Source organism: Tigriopus californicus, chromosome 10, assembly GCF_007210705.1.
Source record: "Tigriopus californicus strain San Diego chromosome 10, Tcal_SD_v2.1, whole genome shotgun sequence".
Lineage (NCBI taxonomy): Eukaryota > Metazoa > Arthropoda > Copepoda > Harpacticoida > Harpacticidae > Tigriopus > Tigriopus californicus.
Window position 1 is genome coordinate 3,744,426 of NC_081449.1, and position 20,141 is coordinate 3,764,566.

Below are 20,141 nucleotides of genomic sequence, written 5' to 3' on the forward strand. Positions count from 1 at the left end.
CGACAAAAAACCCTGGACCAACCTTTAATTATAATCATGAGCCGACACATGTTTATGCTTACCAGGCTTGATCCATATTCGGATCGTCATTTAAAAGTGAAGATTTCGTTCCAGGAACAAGATTGAACAATCATCAAGAAATCCAAGTCTAGAGTCATCCCCAATTATCAAGGCAAGACTCTACTTTTCATCCCGCTTTAAAAGGCGACCCCGAGTGCGATTCGGGCCACAGTTCAACTTAATCCGCTTGATAATGAGGATCCCTCACATCTGCTTCCATGTGGCCGTTCTTGTGTCTGCTTTCAACTTGGGTGGGGTCGTAAGTGCCGAGGACGAGATCCCGGAGTTGGGTACCGACAACATGCAACAAGATGTCCTTATTCCTCAACGTAAGTCCGACCAAGTTTCGAACCTGTTTGGGGAGAGGTTATGTGAGCGTCCTTTGTATTTCCGCAGATTTTTTCGACGCTTTTCGACCCAAGCGAGATAATATCCACTTTGATTCAGTGACTAAAAGACCCAGTCAATCTCGAGATCTGTACCGTTTGTTGAGAACTTTGAAGAGGTCGGATCCGTCTTATGAGAGCCAACATGTCAGGCCCATTTCCATGAGGCTTCAGGACGACTTGGAGGATCTCATGTCTCTGGATTCATATCATGCTATTATTCAAACGCCCCAGGGACCACGGAGAGTCCCCTTAGCCATTTTGCATCGATTGCTGAACTCTAAATTGCCCATGGTTCCTCATTGAATGTGCTTTGAATGTGTCTTTTGATTTTGGTAGACAGCAGAATAATTTATGAAGAGAAGAGCTTTAGGAACTCAAGGTTAAATACTCATGCGTGGATTGCAATGAAAGTTTACTTATTAACGGGAAATGTATATTTCTGCTTTGAGTCGCAACCTAGTAATATATTTCCCTTTCGTTTCCGCATGATTTGGTTAGTGTTTGAGGAATTATTTTTTTTACTTAGAATTATTTTTAGCGTTTCTAGATACGGTGGAGGAATCTAGAAAACCTTGCTTTTGCCTCAAGTCACAATTTGTTGATATGATGTACTTGCCCCGATTTTTAGCAAAATAAATATTTGATAACCTAGTCTTACTTGTTGATTAAATTGCGATAATTTGAACTTTGCCTCATCAATATAATCCCTAGAACCACTGTGCCAATAGGAGATCGGGTTTAACATGAATTTTTCATAACTTCAATGCAGAGAAAAATATTTTGGAGTTTCGCTTAATCATGATTAAGTGTTGAAGATCGAGGGTACTTTTTTTAACAATCTGTGATGAAGTGTGGATAAGACCACGAAAAATATTTCTTTTCAATTTGTAGCAAGCTGACCTTTCGTATCATAGCGTTTGAAATAAAACGAGCTGCCACAGAGAGCTGTCACACTCTAAGAAGGACCAATGCCACAGAAGATCATGGGCCCTGTCAAAACCAAGCATCTAAATGATGATTTGTTGATTCAATCCGCTCCAAAATGTGGATAATGCTCCTTGAGCTGGTCTTCCTCAACCATCCTTCATCGGTTTGGACTTGTCTTGATGTGAAAGGTGAACTAAAACCTTAAAATGTCTAGTGGAAAATCTCCAGATGAGCTGGTACTTGATGGCGTCCAAGAACACCTTATCAAGAACGATCGGAGCACTTGGACTTCATTTCAGTGTGAAGTCCAAGACATGCTAGGGCTACAGTGGGCTTTCCAAAGGTCAATTGGACAATGATTTTGATCTCTGGTCGACCTGTGGTCCAATTAGACAAAGATTAAGGGTTTTAGTCGTAATCACGGTTAGACAGTCTGAAGTCGTCCTGGGCAAGATACGTCGTATTTTACCTAAGCACACAATCGAAAGTGAAAATTGGTCGAAATTCAATCATATTTCGGGAATCCTTCAGTGCCGAGGGAAAAGGCAACCTTGTGCAGGCCACATGAATCATTGAAATTGAGGACGACTGGTTTCAACATGCCAATGGTCCTAAGCATATGACAAATATTCTCAAGTTACGGTTGAAGAACAACGGTATTTGAGTTTATGATGGTCTGTCATGAATTTTGACTTGAAGTCAATTGAAAATTTGGGGCAAGAACGGAAGGTTCAAATCAGTAAAATCAGGCTCCAAAATCTGACCCAGTTGTAGCAGATTGCAATGGATGAGTGACTCAAGATGCTTCTTAATGTTTGCAAGAAATATGTTGCTAATGGTATGCAATAGGTACTAACTTTGCTAATGCCGATAAGAAATTATTTGTCAACAAACTTTCAAACTTTCGAGGGGGTGAATTTTCTTCGAGCAAATATTTTCATCACTACCCAATATCTGTCGCTTTTTCAGATATAATTTTGCCCTATTGTTAAAAGGATATGACTGGCAATGCAGATTTGTGACATTTGAAATAGCCCTTTGAAGCCCCTGACATGAATCAAAAAAGAAACAAAGAATTGACAAACAAGGATTTTATATAATATCTATTGGTGGGTGCTATGGTCGGTGTGAGGAATCTCGCCCGGCTAGCGAAACCGGACATCGTCCTATTTAATTACTATAGGCAGTGCCCTTATCAGAGTGTTTCTCCGTCTGTGGGTGTTAAAAGTTTCCAGAAACACTGGGGACCTTCTACACTCTAAGAAGATGTATATATTACAACAGCCTAGCTACCTTGTTCTGTGCATTTATTTAATTCATCATCTATTCCAATTTGCTCGCTTGTTGAAGCAAACAATATTGTGAGTGATATTGAGCTAAGATGTACAGTACTGTATCAGAAAACGACATTTTTGAGTTTTCTGACATAGCTTCCCTCGGTTATTGAAAATCCAATAGGATCAGGGCGCGATTTGACTGGGATGTTTGGCTAAAGTGCCCAAGGATATTTCAAATAGTTGTCTCTCCACAAAACGCCCAAAAGTCAGGGGGCCGGACTAATTTTTTTTTTTTTTTTTTTTTCTTTGATTTACATGCCTAAAACTAAATGAATGTATTGTTCGAAGGTAAATTGAGTTTCTTAAACCTTAAGACTCGTAGATCCGAGGCAACTACAGTATGCGTAATGAATTTTTGCATTTTCAAACGAGGTTATATGGAGCAAACTGGAAACTAGAAGAATAGTCTCATATGTTAAGAAGAAGTGGTAGGAAAGGATTTAATTGGAACCTTACATATTTTAGAGAATACTTTTCTGAGCCTAACTTTCGATATTTCTTAACCTCACCAGTCTCTAATTTGAAGCTCTATTTGAAAGTAATGGGATGGTATTGCTTAATTGAGGTATGGAAGAGGCCTTTGATCCTGACTTATCATGTTAAATTGATTAGCCCATATTGGCATGGTCACAAAATTCACCCATGGGTGTCTATGAAGTCATCAAAGGTGGGCTTTTTTTTGTAAGGAACTAGCTCGATGCCAATTTCTTTGCTTGTCATGTCACAAATCTTTGCCTAAATGTAAAACAGCCTTAAAAGTGTGGCAACTAACATAAAGTATTCATTTATAATAAGCATGTCTCTATTATACCATGGTTCATGGTATGATAACCATAATCCCCGTTTAAAAGATAAAGCGTTACATTAATTTTAGGCACACTTAACAAGCTATACAACTAAGCTAAGCTAAGCTAACAAGCAATTCAACTCTCTTGCTAGATTTGTGGGAAATTCCCACGAGTTTTGCATTCTTCCTTTTGGTTTGGTTTTTCACGAGCTTTTCTACCCACCACAAGGAATGTAATCCCCATTACTTACAAATATTTGCTCTAGCAAGAATTTGAGCGACTGATCGAGGTAGTTCTTAAATATAGGGTTTATCTGGAATGCTATCTAGAAATTTTTCCAAGTCTGACGTAAAAGATATTACCGAATCAACAAGGCCTGCGTACGTGGAGGACTGTACCTTAATATTTCATAGATGAGACTTGCTCAATATCTTTACCTCCATTATCTACATGTGGAGTGTCCAAAAGCATCGATCCAAAGGTCATTGAGAGGAATTTCATTCCGTTCAAGGCCATATTACTCTGGGCGACCTAGGATTAGATTCGAGCTTGGTCCTCTACCAGACTGCTGGAATCTTGATCATTCTAATCACATGCTAACTTCGTGTTGCCAGCTTAGGAAAATAGACTGTTAGTAATATTCAGCTTTCAAATATTATGAAAAGAAGAGGCCCTAAATTGGAACCCTGCGGGACACCTGACTTGACTTGACTTTTATGTGTCACTAAGCAACCCTCCAACCGTAACTATTTGCTTCCTGTCATAGATTAAACTTCTTATTCAATCGAAAACCTTGCTCTAGATCCCTATTTCGTATATCCTGTTAATTAAGAGCCCTTGATCTACTTTATCAAAGGCCCTGGCAAAATCAAGATAGACTACATCAACTTTCTAAAAACTAACTGTAACGGTTACCAGTTACCTTTTTTCGGTAACGCTTCAAGCCCCGGCTTTCTCGTAGTTTGTCACAAACTACTCATGAAAATGTCACTTGCAAGAAACTTGACTCTCTTGCCTTGGTTTGTCGATTATGAAAGGTGCCATTATATATGATTATTAATTCGTAGAAATAATTGCTTGCTAGACCAAGTGTGAAAGAGAGTCGATCATTGTTCAGGTGCTTTATCATAGATAGGTAACGTTTCGAACACAACATGTTTCCACACGTGGTTATCAGGTTTCACGAGTAGATGTCCAAATTGCAATCGGAGTCGTTCTTTGAAAGATACCCTGCTGGGGTACCGCATTGGTAGAGCATCCGCGTACCAATTTGCAAATCCCGGGTCAATCCCAGGCTTGCCAAGTCCAAGCTTCATTTCGGTATTTAAATTACAGCATGAGTTGCTGCTTTCACAGCTGAAATGGGCGAACCTGCGGTCATTCCCGAGGGTGAGGTAATAAGTAATGTTGGCTGTGACGACGAAGCGGGAACATCCACCCATTGGGACACCCATCATTCAGATGGCAGGCCGAGCGAGAGAGCTGCCATCTGACTTCGTAATACACAAAACAAACAAAACGAGGCCCTAAATGGCACGGTACTTCCTAAATGATGACATATTGCAATTTCATTCTTTGTTGATTTGTCGCCCAATAATGTCATTACTTAAGACTGACCGGTTCGCTCCTTCTTTGCTTTGAGGTAATGAATCTGGATGGGCAAAACAACCCCGAATTCTTTAATGAGCGTGTTGATACAATTTCTAAATTCTCATCATTAATGATAAGCTAAATGTTTTCTCCATGTTTCCTTCCGTCTTTCAAACACAAGGATCAAATCTACTCCCAAGGAAACGCGGACTTGTTGGAACTGAAATGTAAGAGCTAGTTCAAATCTAATCTCATCAGTTACTACCTGTAAAACCGTCCACATAACGAAATGCATCTCCATCGACAAATACGTTCCCGACGAAATTTCTAGTATTCTCCCAAAGTACAAAATATAGAGCTTTGGTACCCAGAAATTTAGAGTAAGATCAGTCTTGACAATTAAACCTTCACCGTAATGGAAGGCAGTGAGGCAACAAAATTGCACCCAAATGATGAAATAATGTGTACAACTGAGGGGAAACATGCCATCCTGAACTGGTTTGGGCTCTTTAAAATAGAGCACTAACTTAACTATTCCCGCGTCTCCTCGTCATATGATGACACACCTCGATTCGAGCGTCATGGTTGAAAAAAAAACTGGAATATCCTTCACGCCATGGTCTTCATTAAAATCTTTCGTGACGATTAAATTGGTGCTTCGCTTTGACATGATCTCAAATTCCAATACAGACAAGGATATTGCGACGTATCGTGGTTATTTATTTATTCATAATTTTAGAGTCGATGTTGAAGGCTGACAAAATAAGAGGCACGAAGGCTTTGAAATTTGCACGAGTAAAAGCGGAAGTCCCGTCTGAGAGTCTTTTACCGGAAAGGGGACATCGAATGGTTTTGGGCTGACAAAGGTACAAAAATTGTTTATAGTTATCCTATCACATCCTAGTTGAATGTCATAATCATTAAGTCTTTTCTCGTCAAACACAGAGTGGTTTGGGTCCCAGTCCCGTATCCATTATGTTATACTGAATACCTTGCGTCAACACCACGCCAAAAATAAATGCCCCCAAGAACGAAAACACAAATGACGTGACCAGAAATACTTTTGTACGGAACAGGAAGCAAGATGGATCTGAGCGATGAGCATATTGCAACAGACCTAATCCGGGCAAAGTGAAGATGAACACAGCAGCCAGACTGCCCAAAATTTTGATGATATCGCCGATATTCGGAATGACAACGGCCAAGACCAAGGACAACAAGAACCAAACGCTCACTACAGACACGCGAAGAATGACTTCCTGCCGCTCAGTCAAGCGATAAAAGTCCGACACCAAAGAATTGATAGCCTCTCGACCACAGAACAATAAAATGGGATAGGTAGTGTAAGTCTTGAGAGCCATGGCCAAGACGGCTACGAAAACCTCCGGTCTCGAGGCGGAATAGGACATCAGGATATCGTCATCAACCAGGGATCCGAAAGTAAGATACCCGAATGTAGCCGCCACAGTGTAGCAGAAGGCGCAAATGATAATGGCCACAGTGGAAGCGATAGAGAATTGTTTCAGGGTTCGGTGTTTCATACAGCTGTAGATGGGGATGACACTCACGTGGCATTGGTAGCCAAAGCAGATGTCGGGCACCACGAGAAAGACGTCGGTCCACTGAGACGGGCTAGTCTTAATGGGCCCGGGTACGAAATCACCGAAGAAGTATTCATACACTATCAAGCCAACGATGTACAAAATGGCGATCACACCCACGGTGCTGGGAATGCGGAGGAAATCGATGCGTTTGGAGTAGCACAGAGGTAGAATGAGTAAGACGGAGGAGAACGTCATGGTAAATCTGCGGTCCATGTACCAATAATGGCAAAAGTCAGGTCCCACCATGGAGGCGAAGCCTCGGTCGAACTGATCGCCAATGATGATGATGAAAGTGATGGTGGTGCCAAATGTATACAACACCACGATGAGCGATGTGACTCTCCGACCCCAGACTCCGGCAGCGCTCTCCATGGCTTCTTGTATCGTGTTGGCCAAGTTCTGGTCTGCTGTGAATGCCAAGATCAACAAGGCCAACACGATAAAGAACATCAATAATGCCTGGACACTGATGGCTACGCCTACCCCTCCCGCATCGTCAAATGCCTTGGGAAAGTTCAACAGGCCCGCTCCCAAGGCGGCATTCACGATGAGGAACACGGTATAAAAGGTATTGGTCCCATTAGGGTTATACGTATTGGGAGGCAGATTCATAATGAACTGCATGTCTGGATCGGGCTGATTGGCCTCGTCGTCAATGCCCGAATGCCAAGAATCCGAATCTTGCGTACCCTGCCCAACCACGGACAAATGAGCACCGCCACCGGCTTGACCTTGACCCAGGAATGGCGGCTCATGCTCAAATCCCGAATCAGTGTCGAACAAGGGTAGACGATCCGAAGTCATCAGCGGCGAATGAGGCAGTGGCGAGGCCTCAAAAGTGGGCGGCTCATAGGTAATGTGTGGTGAGGCTCGAATGGTGCGAGTGCCCTCGTCATGTTGGAGGCGAGAACAAATGTCTTGATGGCGAGTGCCCATGATGTTCAGGGCGGTTTTCTTAACTTTGAACGATCATGTCCTTTGCCCGTGGATGGAAGGATCGTTTGTTGAGGATGATAGGTCGCTTGGGTTAGGAATGCGAGAATAACTCCCTCTTTGAGGCGATTACGTTGCAGGATAGATCTGAACCGACGGATGTACAAGTACTAATATGAGCTGTGCTTCTAGCATAGTGCCTTCGTTCTTCCCTCCGTCGTTCCTTCCGCGTTTGCTCCACTTTCTTTGTTATGTCAACAGCGTTACTTAGAGTAGACGCTGCTCACGTTGAGTGTATTGCTAGTTTTCATGATAGTCGACGCTAAATCAACGGTAAGAATGATTCGTAAATAGCAAAACCTTAAAATCTTTCCTCTTCCACTTTCATTGGGTAGATATGGTAGTTTGATTTAAGCATAATAATTAGTCAAATCTTAAATTATGCGCAATCGATTGAATCTAGAATCATTGTAAGTAAAACGCCTAAAATATGTGATCGATTTGCACTTGTGAATTAATGTTTCCAAAAATCTAAATAAACCAAACATTCGATTTTCTCTACCTCATTGGCTATTTTAAGCATTTCACGGCTTAACGCATCGTGCAATAGCTATTTATTCAATTGCGGGGGCATTCTTTGCGTGGAGTTTATAAAAAATGAAGCTTGAAGAAAGTCGAGACAAGTCAAGACACCTTGAATGCGTTCGCCCATTTCATACCGTCGAGTTTGAAGAGAAGAGCGAGGGCTTGCCCGAGCTTCTCTCCACACGAGAGGGCATGATGAAAAGATGAACGAATTCAAGGTGATGACTAGGGTGGGTAAAAACATGAAATGTATTAACATACAGGTAGGTCTTCAAATTTCTGTTTTTTGAAGTGCACATTTGCCTTTGATTTTGGTCTAACAGCACTATTTGCTTCATTTTAGGTTGTCAAGTTTTCCAAATGGGGAGCAAAATATCACTCCAATGTGGCTAGATTGTTAGCTTCTTCAGGATGGGATTTAATAGGGCCCTGTGTTTAGGATTAATTAAATTTAAGAAGAAGGTAGTAAGTCAATAGGGCTAGTCAAGTAAACGCGTTCATGGAAAACTGACGTTATTCCATGGAGTAAAATCAAAGACAACATGCCCACGCAAACCGCACTTTGCATGCATTGGATTTTGACATTTTTTTCATTTTACATGCTTGTCTAGGCAATAAGCTTTGTGGCATTGAGCCAATTTGATAGTGCGCTCACTGATTAACACCAAACATACTCATTTGGTAGGGTTTTGTAACACAACTTGCTCAAAATCACTTCATTATTGAAAATTCATTGGGCGAATGGTGCGACTTGACTGTAATGTTTGTCTTAGTTCTCTCTCCCCAAAATGCCCAAAATCAGGGTGCCAGACCACATTTTTCCTTGAATTTCCTCTACTTGACATCCCCTATACCCAGCTTGCTAATTAGATTTCGCACCAATCAATCAATATTCAACTGTCCTTCTTGTTTGAGGGTCACTTAGAGCGTTTTTCAGGACTTGTCAAAAAAGATTGTCTAATTCTCCTATGTTCTTAAAAAATGTACATCTCTCTATGTTCAATAATGGTCCTATTTCCTAATGCACATTCACAATTTTTGTGAAAAATCTATCAAACCCTAAAAGCTAAATTCAATGTTTTTGCCTAACCTCCCAAAGGCTACCCTGTGAGACCAGTGTAGTAGTCCAGATCATTATGAAACACCCAGTAGATAGCGCTGGCATCAACCTGCAATAGTAGACCAAAAATCTATGAATTCATGCGTTTGGCTCTTGAATTCTCAAAACATGATGAAAATACGTAAAATATTAACCTTAACCTATATGTCTAAATATTGACAGTTCAAGAAAATGGCCTAAATACTTAAACAAAATATTTTTTATTGAAATTCAATGTGTTTACACGCTCTAGTGATGACCCATTGACTTTTTGAGATCCAAACTTGAATAAACTGCCTGCAAAGAACGCTGCTGATATTGAATACACAGTTTTCTATTACAAGAACCAAGGTAATCAAGGTTTATTTTTTTCCCTGGAAACCACTTTTTTCATTCTTTTTCAAATTTGAGTTGAGCTTGGTTGACAGTTTTTAGCTCACAAACCTGGCAGGGCAAAAAACAGGTTTTGAACTGAGGTGGTTTTTTTGGGTTGATACTTCTAGTCAAGTCTAAGCTGGGCCAAATCCAAGCTAGCCCGTGTCCGAGCTGTATTCTGACCGAGCCAGCCCAAGTACAAGCTAGCTCATGATCAATTTTTGAGTTGCCCCATGTCTGGGCTGAGCTCGGTATGAGCTGGATAAACAAATAGACCTATTACCCAGTCTAGTTTCTAGTTCTTGTGTCAGGTAGCACCACGAAGTTGTCTTTCCTGAGGCCAGTTTTTTAAAGCTTTTGCCTTGGAGTTAGAGGCTTGGACATTAACCAGTATGAAACTACACTGGCTAAAGAGATGAGCAAATGCTCATTCTGCATAAGATCCAAGCCTTAGGTCAGAGGTACAAGTGTTTAAAAAACTTGCCTCTGGTAGCTAGGTGTTTAAATAGGGCAATAAAAGACAGAACATTTAAGCAGCTATAACAGGACTCTGAACATGAATTTCTTTTACCCAATGGCACCATAAAAATGACTTGCATTTATAGGAGCCAAGTAACCTTTGATTTGTAATTGCCAGGGGTCAGTAAATCATTTTGTGATTTTGGTCAGAATAGTTGCTTTCAAGTTATGAAAATCAGCCAAAATATGTTTTGAAAACGTAAAACAAGTTATCAAAAGTTCGATTTTTTTTTATTTACTTGGTTGTTCATGTATTATGGTAGTTTTGAGGCAAAAATTGCCTAATTATCATTATTCACAATCTTCTTGCTCTTTTTTTGGTCTAGTTTCTCATGGGCTTTTCTAATCGCTGCAGGCAATGTAATCCACAGTGCTTTCAAAGTGAGAGGTTATAATTTGTCTATTTATTGCCTATCAATGTTTATATCACATTTGGTCCACCAATGAATTTGAGTTGGCATACCGAGCTAGTCCTTAAATATTGGATCTTCACATGAAGAATTAAGAGTTTATCTAGTAATCTAGCATGCTTTCATCCAAATGCTATTAGCTGTTTGGCACACTTTTAGTAAGAAATAAGGCCTGCTATAACCTTCAGTAGAGTAGAGTGCTTGAAGAAAAAAGTCTATGCAACCTTCTTCACTTCTTCTTGAACCTCAGCTTACCATGTCATTTTGTCGTTTCATGACATTGCTATTGGCTCTTTTGAACAAGCAAAATTGAGCTAGACATGTTGTCTTTTTGGCATTTTTGTTAGACTTTTAATTGTACCATTTGGACCGCCCTGCTCATGTTGCTCAGTTCAAATCGTGCATTAGATATTTTTCATTCTGACTATTTCGTGAATAGACTTCAAAAGGGATCAATGAGGAATGATCTTTAAGGGTTAGATGATTCCATTTCTTACTTACCGTGGGGAGATAAAATAGTGTCACAGGGCTGTTCGGGCACTTTTAGGCGGCTTGGACCATATTGAGCTATTACATGTATGTTTTCCCTTTTTAGCACGACCATGGCCCTTATCATGAATGTCATAGTTTTGAAACAAAGAATAAACTGTTTGGCACAGGTTTCATTCACAAAATATCAATTACTCACCCATGAGCCAAAAATATCTACTTCTTAAGTTCATGTCGTTAAATCTACTGGTCGGCTCCTCTGTGGCTCGTTCTATCGCAGCAGCAAAGCCAACCTCACTCTGTTGATCAGTTCCGTCGATTTAACACGTTTATGATACTTGACGCTCATTATTTTTCAGGCAAGTAGTAAATATCTATTTTGCGTTACCTCTTAATCGAGTGCTTGAACATGAAGATGCCATGCACTATTTCATCTCCCCGCGGTAAGGAAAAAAGGAATCACCTAACCTTTTAATATCACATGTCATTGATACAAATTCTATTATATCCTGTCAAGAAAAAGCGAATGATTTAAAAAGTGTGTTCGATCAAGCAGTCGGACATATCACTTGACTTTCTATGACCGAAAAATGCACAAGAACCTTATTTCTTCTGGTTAGCTTTATGATTGTTAATAATGTGACGTAGCATGAAACATTATAAATCCACTCCAACCCATAGCCCCGTCCATGATCCATGGCGAGCCCCTAATCGCTTTATCACGCTGAAAAGGGCTGTTCAATCGAGTGGAATGAGCATCAAGAACTTTCGAAGTGAAGTGTGGGCTAGAAATGCTCCTCCATCACGGATTACCCGCAGTCACCTTTCTTTCCGTTGGCCTCGTGGTCGATCAAGCGCCGGTGTATCGTCCTGCGGGTGACAAGCCCTCTATGGCTGCCCATCACGAAAATCCATCCGTCCATCCATGGATTCAATCCTCACTCTGGCCTGGCCATTCGAATAGTAACTAGTACCGGGTGAGAAAACATCCGTGAAGGCAGTAGACGAAACTCAAAGATCCGGGCTACCGGGGCTTTAATGCTGGCTTTAAATCCGCCTCCAACCAGGACGTCGTCTTCACCGTTCAGCCTGATCAGTCTGGCCTCGGGCGGGGTTGGCCATTCAGCCGCAAGAACGCGACGCGAGGATGGCCACCAGGATGATTTAGCTCATCTTGATGGGTGTACCGGCTTAGCCTACTCCTCCCGCTCCTGGGCTTGGCCTGCTTCGCTTTCGTCCAAAGGAAAAAGAACGTCGTTGGAGGAGAGGAAAGCCGAGTGAGGCTGATGAATGATGCTCTCTGTGGCCGAGGCTCGTGGTGATTGCCGGCATTGGCATGATTGGCACCAACTGCGCATATGGCAAGAGCAAAAGCAAAATCCGAGCGAGTCTGGTGTTGCAGGAGGACTAGGTGCCATCGAGAGAGTTACTGAGTGAATGAGTGAGTGAGTGAGTGAGTGAGTGGCCAGTGGCAGGGTCGATTGTAAGGGAGAGAGAGAGCGAGAGAGAGACGGACGGGTTGGCAGAGTTGTTGGTGCGGATTGTCGACGTTTCCCGTAGCTGTGGTGGACGGACTACTGGTGGCCCTGGTGGGTCCTCTGGCTGGAGTGGACTAACTGCACTTGGTCTGGTTGTTGAGTTGGTTGGGAGTCAAGTTTAGAGAATCGGGAATCCAGGGAAACATTTTCGACCAAGGTTGCTTTGTCGGCCTTTTTCCGCGTTCGTTCGTGTCTTGTCCCCTTCTTCTGAGTCTTTTCCCCCGGCCATTGTGGTAATCGATTGCAAGACTGACTTGTCGAAGGCTCTTTTGGTTCTGGCCTGTTTGACGAAGCCCCCCCTATCATGGCCAAGTTATTCGTGTACGGCGTGTCCCGTAACTGCCCCAAAACCGTGCTCGAGGAGCCCTTCCAGAAGGTGGGCACCGTCGAGGAGATCCATATCACCACCAAGGGATATGCCTTCGTCACCATGAGCCAGGAATCCGAGGCGGATGCGGCCATCACGGACCTGAACGGAACCACCATTGACGGTCAAGAAATCAAGGTCGACAAAGCCACGGGTGGAGGTGGCGGCGGAGGCGGAGGAGGTGGGGGCGGCGGCCGTGGTGATCGCCGAGGAGGTGGGGATCGCGGTCGAAGGCCACGGGGAGGAGGAGGTATCGGTCGGAGTGACGGTTTCATCCAATCGTTTGTCCCACCCCACAGACTAACAAAATCCCTTAACAAACACCCCATCCTGTTGTCATGCGCTATTTCTGCGGATTTCTGCGGACTTCTGCGGACTTCTGCGGACTTCTGCGGACTTCTGAGTAGCGCATAATAATAGCCGTGGGCTGAACGTTAATTCCGTGTCAAGTGGTTGGATTGAGACTCAACGCTCTGATTGGACCTGACGCCCGACTGATTGATCCACCTGCCTCCCGCGGTGCGACACACCGCCTATCGTACTCACTCGCGTCTTATCCATTTCTAGGTTTCGGCGGTGGTGGCGGCGGCGGCGGCCGATATGGCGGTGGTGGCGGGGATCGTTATGGCGACCGCGGCAGTGGCGGAGGCGGCTATGATCGTGACCGCGGTTATGGCGGTGGACGCGACCGTGGCTATGGCGGTGGTGACCGCGGTTACAGTGGAGGGGGTGGCGACCGCGGCTATGGGGGTGGCGGTCGAGACCGCTATGGCAGTGGTGGCGACCGGGGCTATGGCGGCGGCGGCCGAGGCTACGGCGGCGATCGCTTTGGTGGCGGTGGCCGTGGTGGATATGGTGGTGGCGGCGGCGACCGCGGTTATGGTGGCGGGCGCGAGGGCCGAGGTGAGGGCGGCTATGGCGGTGGTGACCGTGGATTCCGTGGAGGCGGTGGTGGCAGCAACGGAGGATACTAAGGAGCCACCACCCGACCGACGACCACTGTTCTCATAGTTCTCAATCATATTGCAAGTGTGTAAAGTCTCCTCATCATGCTTTTCTCATGTCTCGTGCTCCTCCAGATTTTGCTGAACTTGGTCCTCATCCCTCTGTAAACTAATTGCTAGTTGAGAGAGTTGTCGCATCACGGACAAGAATCTCGCGATTCTTTAGTCTATCTCTCTTTCTGTCTTTGTCTCTCCGGCACATCTTCCGCAACTTTTGTTTTTTGTTTTGGACTCTTCATCTCTTCTCAGTTGCCACAATGATGTATCATTTGAAATCGAAACCCCTCCCCACCCTCTGCCGGGATATTGAAGCCCTCCTGTTTCCGCTGTACTCATGTGCGTACGGCTTCCAATAGCCCAGGAGTAGTCCTCGCCGTTCTCTCCCCCCCCCTTCCTCAAATTGGTGGCCTAGCTTAGAAAGCTTTCTATGAACACTATAAGTTTGATGAATGTATGATAATGGCCCCTAGTGCCAGTGAGGTGGTCTGTGGTCTGTTGGATGTTGGATTCACCCCCCAGCCTCCACGTGACTCTGGCCTAGCCACGCCCATTCCAACTACCATTTCGGTCGGGGGAGGAATCATGTCACTTTTTTGTCTTGACGTCGACTGTCTGGAACGACCCGATGAACCAAAGGAATCCAACTGATGAAGTGTCTATCTCTGAAGAAGAAGATGAAGAAGTACGTACAACCGCAGCAAGTATTGTCGTTTCTCGCGGCGTGCCACCTGGAAATCTCTGCTCCGTCTGTCTTGACAAGTCGGGGGAAGTCTTGCAATCGAATGCCACAATGACACACTACTACTACTACGATGACTACTATTATCTGCTATCTATCGATCCACTTGGGGAAAAGACGAAGAAGAAGTGGGAACAGACGAATCTTGGCCTCGAACCGACTTAATTCCTGATTGCTTGATATTCTGAAAGTCATTCACCCTAATTTAATGCCCGAGTAGAAGAAGCCAATTTTTTGAAATTCAGTCTAAATTTCACTTCCACAACGTTTGGGCGGCTACTGTCTCTTCTCTCTCTCAATCTCTTGCTCGTTGCCACAACCCGAATAATCTATACAAGGAACCCACAATTCGAACTTTGTCTCTTTAGCGTGAACGAAAGACCTTTTTGATGACGAATCCAATCTGATCTTCATTGCCTATCGAAGGAGGAGAGCTCCATCCTTGATTCGATCCCTGCTATGTTTATTTTGGGGGCCTGGCCGAAGTTACAAAGGCCTCCGCTCTCCTCGATTCATAATACCAAATCTCGATGTCTCTTGTTACTACCACAACTTCAACTATTACTATTCTACAATATTATACTATACAATGGTCTCAAAACTTGCATTATCTGAGAATTAAAGCTATGAATCAGATAGAAAAAAAAAACGCCAACAACTAATCTGTCTCATTGTGTTTCACTTCGTTCGTTAAGAGCGTTGTTGATTTATTAACGGGTTTCAAAAAAAGAAGGCAATCCGTACACCACAGTCGCCGCACTATTAACCAATCGCTTGAAACAATGTCGCTTCTCAGCCACGGCTTTCACGAAATCTTTTTGCCCTTTGCGTTTTTCCAACCAATGCTCGAGAAACTCCACTGTCCAAGTATCAATATCCAGGTCCGTGACCGACCACAAAAACCCCAATAAGCAGGGTGCACTCGCGATCAAATAGGATGAGGCCGTGCCCGTCGGGTCAAAGGTTCGTCCCAAGCGTTCTAATCGCCCAGAATTGCAGCCAAAAAGGAGGGGCAAGGCCCGGATGTTCAGCTTCTCGATCTCTTGACTGGTGATGGTTTTCAGACGAGATCCATGCCCACAGTACATGAAAGCGTCCATTTCCGATAAAGCCCCTTGGATCTTGGGGAAACTGGGCCATTCGCCCACGAAGCCCTCTCCAAGACTCAGGGCTCGAAAAGGACTCTCGAGGCGATCTTGAGTCTTTTGGAGGTCGTTGTTAGGATTCAAAACGTAGAAGATCTTCTCGTTATTCACTCCGACCTTGGCCACGGAGGCCTTGTTTTGATGGTGACTGGCATAAAGTGAGGCGAGGAAGAAAAGCGATGGGACCCGCGAACATTGTTGGTTCTTCATCATGGGTAAGGCTTCCCACGGCAACAGTTGGATGTCTTTGTCCAAAATTAACACTACAGGATGTCGATCCACACCCGCACTCGGGTTATTTACGCCAAACTCTTGGACAGCCTTGAACAAGGCCTTGGCGACAGTTTTGTCCGAAGTGAGTAACTCTACCACCTGAACGAGATGACCCTCTTCAAGCCATGAGGCTCCATCGAGAGCGTTCCACAGCCAAGATTTTTGCACATGGTCTAATTTCAACTTCGTCACACATTTCTTAAAGGCCTGGTCAGTCAATCGCACTCGCTCCGGGTCTTTCGGCCGGCCAAGCAAGGTCAACTTGGCAAAGCCCAACCATCGATTCTCAATCGTGTCTAACAGGGTCAGAAGTCGGTCGTCGAGCTCATCACGGGTTTGATTGTAAGCCACTCGATCGAACTTCTGGTTCTTGGTATAGATTTGCCGATGAGTGTGTAGGATTTCTTGGAACTCGCTCAAGATCGTAGGTCGATCGGATCGCTTCACCGACGGCACCTCCGCTACTTTGACCAGCTCGTTCTGGCCGCAATCGATTTGTGTGATCAAAAGGGGCAAATTGGTGCTTCGGATCGCCTCCTCGGAGGATTCCTTCTTGAATCGGCTTTGCAGAAAAAGTTGGGTATTGATTTGAACTACACGCCAAGCGTCTGGTAGAGATCGAATCACTTTTTCCACGTGGTTTTCAGCTAATATCGAGGCTTGCTGGGTCATAATCTGTCTTTGTAAGGTATCTAAGGGCGTGTCGGAAGGCGAATCGGGCGTGTCGGGTTCGAACAGATCTTCGTGGGAACGACGTATAGATGGCCGTTGGGTGGACTCTTGTCGCTTTTGAATGCGACGGAATTGCTGAAAAGTGGTTTGATGATGGAAACTAATGGCTTGGGCGTGAAGCAGAGACCGCCCCGCCCGCTCCACCTCACTCCGTTCTAACTCAATTTGACATTTCCGCTTGAGAAACGTGGCCAATTCTGGCGTCAAGAAATGCCCATTGTCATCAATAATCGCGCACAATTGTTCATATTCATCGCTCGAGGACTGACTCGGATCGATGATCATAGCCTGCCGCTCATCTCGCTCAGCCACGCCTACTTGGGCTAATAGGGCCGACACCTCGGCCAGGTGCGCGTCCATGACGGCATGCCCGTTTACTTCCGCAGCCTTTTGCTTTTAGGGCTGGAATTTTCAGATGGGGGCGTGGCTTTATCAGAATTAGGTGTCCATAACCCACTGGTGACCATTCTTTTGACGGCCGGCAAGTTGATATTGGGTCGCTTGGCTCGATCCTGGATCTCTTTTAATCGTCCCATGCAAGATTTGACGCGATCCAACTCGGTTTTGACCTCGGATTCCTTGGGATCTTGACCTTGGGTCCGCATCCACATCCAGACCAGGGAATTGAGGGCAAAGGCCGAGACCAAGTCCAGTTTGGCTTGAGCTAAGGGCTCTAAATGCGAAGTTAGCTCATCGCGTCCCACGGCCAGCCAAGGATCGAGATGGGCGTTCAATTGGCTCAGCGCCCCGTGGAAATCCGAAATGGGACCGGTTAATTCGCTAGGGAAATCCGAACTTGAATCGGAATGATCGGATGGGGTGCTCATCGTGGAAACCACCGGGCGATCATGGCCCGTTGACAGGAACCAAACAACAAAACGATAACACTCCGATTGAATCCACGTGTGCTTCTCTGTCTCTCTTGGCTTGACAACTGAATGAACACATGAGTTTGGAGATTTACCGAAATACTATCACTGTCATTAGGAATGCTGAAAAAGATGGTAAAATGCCAGAAGATGTCATTACTCTATCTTGTGCTCGAGATGTGACTTATCATCGACTTCAACTATGGTAGTTTTTCTTTGAAAAAATGTATGATAGAAAGACTAGATAACTATAGGAAATTGAAATGAGTGTTGTGCTTTTGATGATTAGAAGTTGTAGCTCTATTTCTTATCTTACTTTGGCAACACTGACATCTTGAGAAAAGAGCCTCACGGAACCTAGGAATTTGCCATCTAAACCAGTCACAAATCCATGTTCTGTTGGAATACAAATGTGCCACCAAGCTATCATTGGACGATTGGCATGAAATTTCTCGCTTCAAGCATGCTCAACACTAGATGAGTCCCAAGACATCCTGGGTAATGGCTTGGGCTGTTAAGTTTGAGGAAAAGGACATTGCTCCCGGTTTTTCTCGAGACTTGCATTGCGGGTGACGATTTGACGATTTTACACCAAAGGTTTAAAGTGTTTTTCTCGCGTGTCCATAATTAGTCCCACAAAAAATAGATGCACAGCTTTTTGCAATTTCAATATTGCTACGGTAGTGTTTTTGGGTCTGATTGGCCCAAAGTGTGGGTGATTGGGGTCCTACAAATGGCTGTATTAGATTTATAACACACATGAGTTCATCTGGCCACACTTCCAGCGTCTTTGTTGTTAACGGCGAAAAAAACAATAACGAAAAGTCCATTTGAGTCCAAATCTGCTTCTAGGTTGATTCGCAATGGTTAATGGGATATTGAGCAAAGAAAGTAACGATTCGCGGAAACGCACTCGTCAAGACAACAGTCAGACCGACGAAATCCTGCTCGAAACTGAACCAGGTGAAGTCCCTTGGGAGGACGATCAAGATGATATCGAGGTAACCTTCCTATGAAAGACCAAAGTTCTCTTAGCCAGTACAAATATACTTTCGAGAAAATAAATGAACTCATGAAAGTTCCGATAAGCTAACATGTTAGTCAATTAAGTATTTTTACACTATAAAAAAGTTGTTGATTTTAATATGGCCTTTTTAATCGATTCATTTTTTTCGATTACCGGTTACTCTAAAGTTATCAACAAATCTAATTGAACCCAAAAAAGAGACATACAACTCGGAAATTGCCCTTTTAGACGGTCAAAAATTTCCCGTTCGAGTTTTAAATGTAAGTGGCAATGAAAGCCAGTACAAGATAATTAGGGCGTGGATTCAAATGACATTCCATAAAACGGCTTTCTTTATTCAATGAACCGCAATATTGCCCAGAAAAAAAACAGATTAAATAAACGAAAGTCTGTTCAAGTCCGGATTTCAAAAAGTTGACATGATTGACCTCTAAAGCTGACTGCCATGTTCATACTCGCTCATTTTAACAGTTATCTCTTCCATCTCTAAAGCATGAAAAGGCAAACTTGCCAAAGGTGTTATGATCATGAAGGCTGCCTTCCAATTTCATTTTAAGCTCCATGGAAAGAAAGCAACGGCTATTGAATAAATATCTTTATTCTTTCAAAGAGAAGAGATTTGAAGATATTCTGGATTTCGTTTGGGGTATCAGTTGGTTTTGATTTTTTGGGTCAATAGATACGTTGGATAAGTCCAGTGGTGGGGTGAGTCCGGACTCGAGTCTTTTACTCGATTTTGAAGGAATTGGCTAGACTTGAGTTATTTAGAAAGGACTCGAGTCCGGATTGTCAAAAAAAAATATTTTTCTTTCAATTTTGAAAGACGGATCTTTTTACCTGACCTGGGTCTAGTACAAGCAAGACCCGAGTCCGGTATAAAGTCAAAATATCAGAGGATTTTAACCTTGGAGTGGGGATATGTCTTGTGGTAAATTGGTTGGTTTCTCTTACTTAACCGGATTAATAATGCAGGTGGCCTCTGAGGCGTCGCACACATCCGATTCTCAATCCGTGCGTTCGGAGGCGACATCTAGGAGCGACACGCCCACTGTTGGAAGTCGACCTGGTCGAAGAGCAGCTGCTCCTGGCGGAGGAGGTGGGGGAGTCAGTCGGAGGAGTGCCAAAGGCCATCGCAAACAAGGGTGTTCCGGAGTGGGCGTGGCTGGTCCCAGCAAAGCCTGCGGTAAATTGGCTTACAAATGCACAGGCTATTGGAAAGAGGACCATGGACAGGTAAGTTATAAGCATTATTTCATTAACACTTCAGTTTAAGCAATGGCATCAGTATTTTTGTCGCCTTAACCAATTCGCAGAAGTAGTTGGTGTATGTAGTAATATTTGA

The 20,141-nt window shown here is 43.9% G+C and overlaps 6 protein-coding genes across 8 annotated transcripts; 3 read left to right on the plus strand and 3 right to left on the minus strand.

Moving 5' to 3' along the window:
- The first annotated feature begins 218 nt into the window (after positions 1–218).
- LOC131888173 (uncharacterized) lies at positions 219–1,100 on the plus strand. The gene is made up of 2 exons (XM_059236960.1): positions 219–389; positions 457–1,100. The coding sequence occupies exons 1-2, from the start codon at positions 254–256 to the stop codon at positions 750–752; spliced, it is 432 nt and encodes a 143-aa protein (XP_059092943.1). The 5' UTR covers positions 219–253; the 3' UTR covers positions 753–1,100.
- Positions 1,101–5,790: 4,690 nt separating this feature from the next.
- LOC131888807 (sodium-coupled neutral amino acid transporter 7-like) lies at positions 5,791–7,916 on the minus strand. Its single transcript, XM_059237741.1, has one exon. The coding sequence runs from the start codon at positions 7,629–7,631 to the stop codon at positions 6,027–6,029; it is 1,605 nt and encodes a 534-aa protein (XP_059093724.1). The 5' UTR covers positions 7,632–7,916; the 3' UTR covers positions 5,791–6,026.
- A 4,662-nt stretch (positions 7,917–12,578) lies between these two features.
- On the plus strand, positions 12,579–15,402 carry LOC131888114 (uncharacterized). 3 transcript variants are annotated; one of them, XM_059236897.1, is made up of 2 exons: positions 12,579–13,260; positions 13,578–15,402. In XM_059236897.1, exons 1-2 carry the CDS (start codon positions 12,948–12,950, stop codon positions 13,982–13,984), a joined length of 720 nt encoding a protein of 239 aa, XP_059092880.1. In that variant the 5' UTR covers positions 12,579–12,947; the 3' UTR covers positions 13,985–15,402. The 3 variants fall into 3 exon arrangements, with proteins under 3 accessions (XP_059092880.1, XP_059092881.1, XP_059092882.1); XM_059236898.1 differs by having other exon boundaries at positions 12,581–13,224; XM_059236899.1 differs by having other exon boundaries at positions 12,583–13,191.
- Positions 15,403–15,419: 17 nt separating this feature from the next.
- On the minus strand, positions 15,420–17,263 carry LOC131888113 (separin-like). The gene has a single exon (XM_059236896.1). The coding sequence runs from the start codon at positions 17,261–17,263 to the stop codon at positions 15,464–15,466; it is 1,800 nt and encodes a 599-aa protein (XP_059092879.1). The 3' UTR covers positions 15,420–15,463.
- Positions 17,264–17,277: 14 nt separating this feature from the next.
- On the minus strand, positions 17,278–17,860 carry LOC131888116 (nuclear nucleic acid-binding protein C1D-like). The gene has a single exon (XM_059236900.1). The coding sequence runs from the start codon at positions 17,728–17,730 to the stop codon at positions 17,278–17,280; it is 453 nt and encodes a 150-aa protein (XP_059092883.1). The 5' UTR covers positions 17,731–17,860.
- A 472-nt stretch (positions 17,861–18,332) lies between these two features.
- On the plus strand, positions 18,333–20,077 carry LOC131888125 (uncharacterized). Its single transcript, XM_059236910.1, has 3 exons — positions 18,333–18,369; positions 18,625–18,773; positions 19,772–20,077. The coding sequence occupies exons 2-3, from the start codon at positions 18,636–18,638 to the stop codon at positions 20,069–20,071; spliced, it is 438 nt and encodes a 145-aa protein (XP_059092893.1). The 5' UTR covers positions 18,333–18,369; positions 18,625–18,635; the 3' UTR covers positions 20,072–20,077.
- Positions 20,078–20,141: the final 64 nt, after the last annotated feature.